The 3054-nt window shown below is 37.4% G+C and overlaps 1 protein-coding gene across 1 annotated transcript in view; it reads left to right on the top strand.

Annotated features, from left to right (window-relative positions):
• Positions 1-3054, top strand: part of LOC108247620 (natural resistance-associated macrophage protein 2-like) — a 16253-nt gene that overhangs the window by 3180 nt on the left and 10019 nt on the right. Inside the window, exons 4-6 of the mRNA XM_037976882.1 lie at positions 1474-1635; positions 1712-1870; positions 1951-2041. Of these exons, the coding sequence (XP_037832810.1) occupies positions 1474-1635; positions 1712-1870; positions 1951-2041 (412 nt within the window). The remainder of the gene's footprint in view (positions 1-1473; positions 1636-1711; positions 1871-1950; positions 2042-3054) is intronic.

Genomic DNA, 3054 nt, shown 5'->3' on the forward strand with positions numbered 1-3054 from the left:
GGCTAACCTCTACATGGAGGAAGTGGAGCAGAGAGCCCTGAACTCCTTTGAGGGAGCTACACCAAGCCATTGGTTCAGATATGTGGACGATACCTGGGTCAAAATTCAAGCAAAAGAATTTGTAAAGTATGTGTTCTGGCAGAGCAGTCAGTATTATGATGTGTCTGGGGTGATCAGATTTCAGTTACCAATTATTTGTGCAAATACACACACTGAGCTGCAAGCTGCGCAACAAACAGTGTGACAGCAGGTATTTTAATGTTTCTATAAAAATTACAATACAGACAGACATCTGATCTTTAGTATGATTTTGGCATTAACACAGTTCAGAACTCTTTAAGTCACATGTTTGTGGTGATTTACCCAAATTATGAAGAGTTTAGTTACCTAAAAGACAAAAGACACAATGTAGGAGAAATAATAATAATAATAATAATAATAATAATAATAATAATAATAATAATAATACCTTTATTTGACCAGGTTAGTCAGTTAAGAACAAATTCTTATTTTCAACAATGACATGGCCAACAGGCAGCAAAATAAAATATAGAAATAAAGGAATAGAAATAGAAATAAATGAGCATACAGTGATTAGTGGCTGTACAGAGTTCAGTGTCAGAGCAAAGATGCAAGTTTTTAAACCAAAGGACCTAAAAGTTCTCCACAGTAAAACAAAATGTGCTGCAGTCATAATTTGTTCTCTATACAACTGTGAACGTAACATCAGCTTAATGTTTAATTAGGCAAACATGATGATGTTCAGATCGTTCTGAAATTGATACAACACACTAAATGTATAGCTTATGGTGACCATAATAGGTCTATTCAGCTCTAAAAATAATCAGAACAAACTTTAAACTAAAGAAAAACACCTCTGAGCATCTCTGATCTGATTGAAACAAACCCCTCATTTTATTAAGAATGGTTCTGTTAAGTAGGAAGTACTTTATATTCTGTTGGATAAAAATTAAAATGGCTCAATTACTTTTTTATATCCCTAGCTTTTACAAAGTGAATTACAGACAGCAATAAAAAAAATTGTAAAGCCTTTAATATAGCAACAAAATTTAAAATCTGTTTGTAAAATCTGTTTTTCTCTTAATGTACCGTAAGAGTCACAGTTGTAACCAAAATAGTTTTCAGTGTCTCTTTTGACCATTTTTAATCCTCTTATAAAAAATGAATAAACATTTTAATGTGAGGGATATTCTCAAAGTGTTAAAAAAGAGATATGTTTATCATAGTGTTAAGATCCCTGTAGTTTAATTCTGCTTCCTAATAATTTGAAAACTGAGGATAACATTGTTCTAGTTCTTTTTCCTTTTTTGTGAATTCTGTGTTAATTATAATTCAGTAAAAGATATCAGCACTTTTTGCCTCTCATAAAATTCACAGATGATGCCAGTTTGCTCTTATTGTATATATTAGAAAGATTTGTTCATGCTTTTGAAGTTAATACAGTGACTGCAGATTCAGTATGCCACAGTGGCTCCAGACCAAGGCCAGCTGCTTAAGGGGATGTTTGTGCCCTACTGTGAAGGCTGTGGTCCTGTTCAGCTGGGTCAGGCTGTTGGCATTGTCTGTGCCGTCATCATGCCTCACAATAGTTACCTCCACTCTGCTCTTGTAAAGGTCAGACTGAATTCTATGTTTAATTGGCTGTGAAACTTGGTTCAGCTAATCACTGAGTGTCTAAATGCTCTCTTAGTCTCGAGAAGTGGATCGCTCTAAAAAGAAAGAAGTAAAAGAGGCCAACAAATATTTCTTCATTGAATCAACCGTCGCCCTGTTTGTCTCTTTTCTCATCAATGTGTTTGTGGTTGCCATCTTTGCTGAGGCTTTTTATCAATGCACAAACATAGAGGTAGTGAGTATCTCTGTTGCTCTCAATGTAATATTTGTGTTATGTCAAGATGTCCTTTAGAAATTGTATTTTTTTTATTTTAGTATAATGTCTGCAACCAATCAGGCAGTCCTCATTCAGATCTGTTCTCTTTGAACAACAAAACCTTTGTGGTCGACCTCTTTAAAGGGATACGTTTTTATCAATGAACATCAGCACAAAGAAATTTTTGGTGTCACTATCTAAAAAGAGTTTTAAGCCTAGTCTTAGAAGTAAACAGGGGCTCTGCCATCCATCCATCCATTTTCTGTACCTGTGAGGGTCTAGGGTCCGCCTGCCCTTTTTGGCGTAGTCTTTAACCTCCTCCTTCCCCAGCTGTTGCCGAGTCGAATCACAGCACTGTAAATATTGCACTGTAAATAGCACCCTGTAAATAAATCACTTACCGTAATATCCTGTCTCTGAGTCTGGTTTCGGTTCCGCTCATCCTGGCTGAAGACCCAGTTTTCATGTCAGTACCTGCTTAATCCTGCTCAGGGTCATGCCTGATGCCTGTCTTCAGTTGTTAACAGACCTAAGGTGGGGTAAATCCTAGACAGGTCACCGGTCCATCGCAGGGCCAAACAGAGACACACAGGACTATTATGTACATACACCTGACAACAATTGAGAATCTCCAATTAACCTAACGTGCATGGTATTGGACCATGGAAGGAATTGTCCAGCTTAGAAGTGATAAATACATGAACTGGTTTTTCAGCATCATTTTAGGGCAATAAGTTTCTATTTTTAGTAACTGCACAAGTGGAAGAAATCAGTCCAAATGTAATATTTAATCTGAGAGTTACACTTACCGGCCACTTTATTAGGTACACCTTGCTAGTACCGGGTTGGACCCCCTTTTGCCTTCAGAACTGTCTTAATCCTTCGTGGCATAGATTCAACAAGGTACTGGAAACATTCCTCAGAGAGTCTGGTCCATATTGACATGATAGCATCACGCAATTGCTGCAGATTTGTTGGCTTCACATCCATGATGCGCATCTCCCGTTCCACCACATCCCAAAGGTGCTCTATTGGATTGAGATCTGGTGACTGTGGAGGCCATTAGAGTACAGTTGTCATGAACGGGGTGGAAGGAGGCGAACCCTGAGCGCAGACTCATGTTGAAAACAAAAACTAAATTTATTTAGAAATAAAAGACAAAC

This window comes from Kryptolebias marmoratus, linkage group LG8, assembly GCF_001649575.2.
Source record: "Kryptolebias marmoratus isolate JLee-2015 linkage group LG8, ASM164957v2, whole genome shotgun sequence".
NCBI lineage: Eukaryota > Metazoa > Chordata > Actinopteri > Cyprinodontiformes > Rivulidae > Kryptolebias > Kryptolebias marmoratus.